This window comes from Cucurbita maxima, unplaced genomic scaffold (genome assembly GCF_002738345.1).
Source record: "Cucurbita maxima cultivar Rimu unplaced genomic scaffold, Cmax_1.0 Cma_Scf00045, whole genome shotgun sequence".
Classification (NCBI taxonomy): Eukaryota; Viridiplantae; Streptophyta; class Magnoliopsida; order Cucurbitales; family Cucurbitaceae; genus Cucurbita; species Cucurbita maxima.
Genome location: NW_019272061.1, coordinates 908,173 through 908,816, shown reverse-complemented (window position 1 = coordinate 908,816; position 644 = coordinate 908,173). Strand labels below are relative to the sequence as shown.

Sequence of the window (644 nt, the reverse complement as noted above, 5' to 3'; positions counted from 1 at the left end):
AAAAAAAAAAAAAAAAAAAGAAAAAAAAAAAAAGAAAAGAAAAGTGAATTTGCCTTGGCGGTGGCGGTTCATGTGGCCACCAAGAGCCTGGGATTTGCAGAACTTGAGAGAACAAAACCTGCATTCATACACCTTTCCGGACTCCTCATTTCCCTCCTTCCCTCCACTTTTCTTTTTCCGATGACCTGCAAAACCCAATTAATTGGTTGCAACCTTATTTTCTCTTCAAATCTTTTCACTGTCTATTAAAAATAAGAAACCCATTGAGTGTGTTGAAAAGGGGTTCTTTAATTTGCATGAAAGGAATTAAGAATCCCAAATCATTGGGCTAAAGAGAGAGTAGGGGAAGTTGCTTAAAGTGGTCCTTTTTTGCCACCAAACAAAAGGAAAAAGGAAAGTGGGGAATAGGGTTTATGTTACCAGTAGAGGTATCTTCGATAATCTGTTTGCGATCTCTGATATAATCTTCTGGTAAGTTGTTGAGGTCTAAAGGGCTGCCTTGGGATCTCCTGCAAACCAACAAAACAGGATAGAATTAGAGAGATGGAGAGGGAAAAGGAGAGAGGTCTGTTGTGGGGGAAGACCTACATCATAAAACAGGCAGAGAGAGGCAGAGAGAAATAGAGAATTAAGGAGAGAGTGTG

The 644-nt window shown here is 39.8% G+C and overlaps 1 protein-coding gene across 1 annotated transcript in view; it reads right to left on the bottom strand.

Moving 5' to 3' along the window:
• The window catches only part of LOC111470498 (zinc finger protein JAGGED-like), a 1,779-nt gene extending 1,141 nt beyond the window's left edge, over positions 1 to 638 (bottom strand). The window contains exons 1-3 of the mRNA XM_023116062.1: positions 589 to 638; positions 421 to 509; positions 54 to 185 (exon numbers count right to left, since the gene is read on the bottom strand). Coding sequence (XP_022971830.1) covers positions 54 to 185; positions 421 to 509; positions 589 to 593 — 226 coding nt within the window. The 5' untranslated portion in view covers positions 594 to 638. The remainder of the gene's footprint in view (positions 1 to 53; positions 186 to 420; positions 510 to 588) is intronic.
• Between the last annotated feature and the right edge of the window lie 6 nt (positions 639 to 644).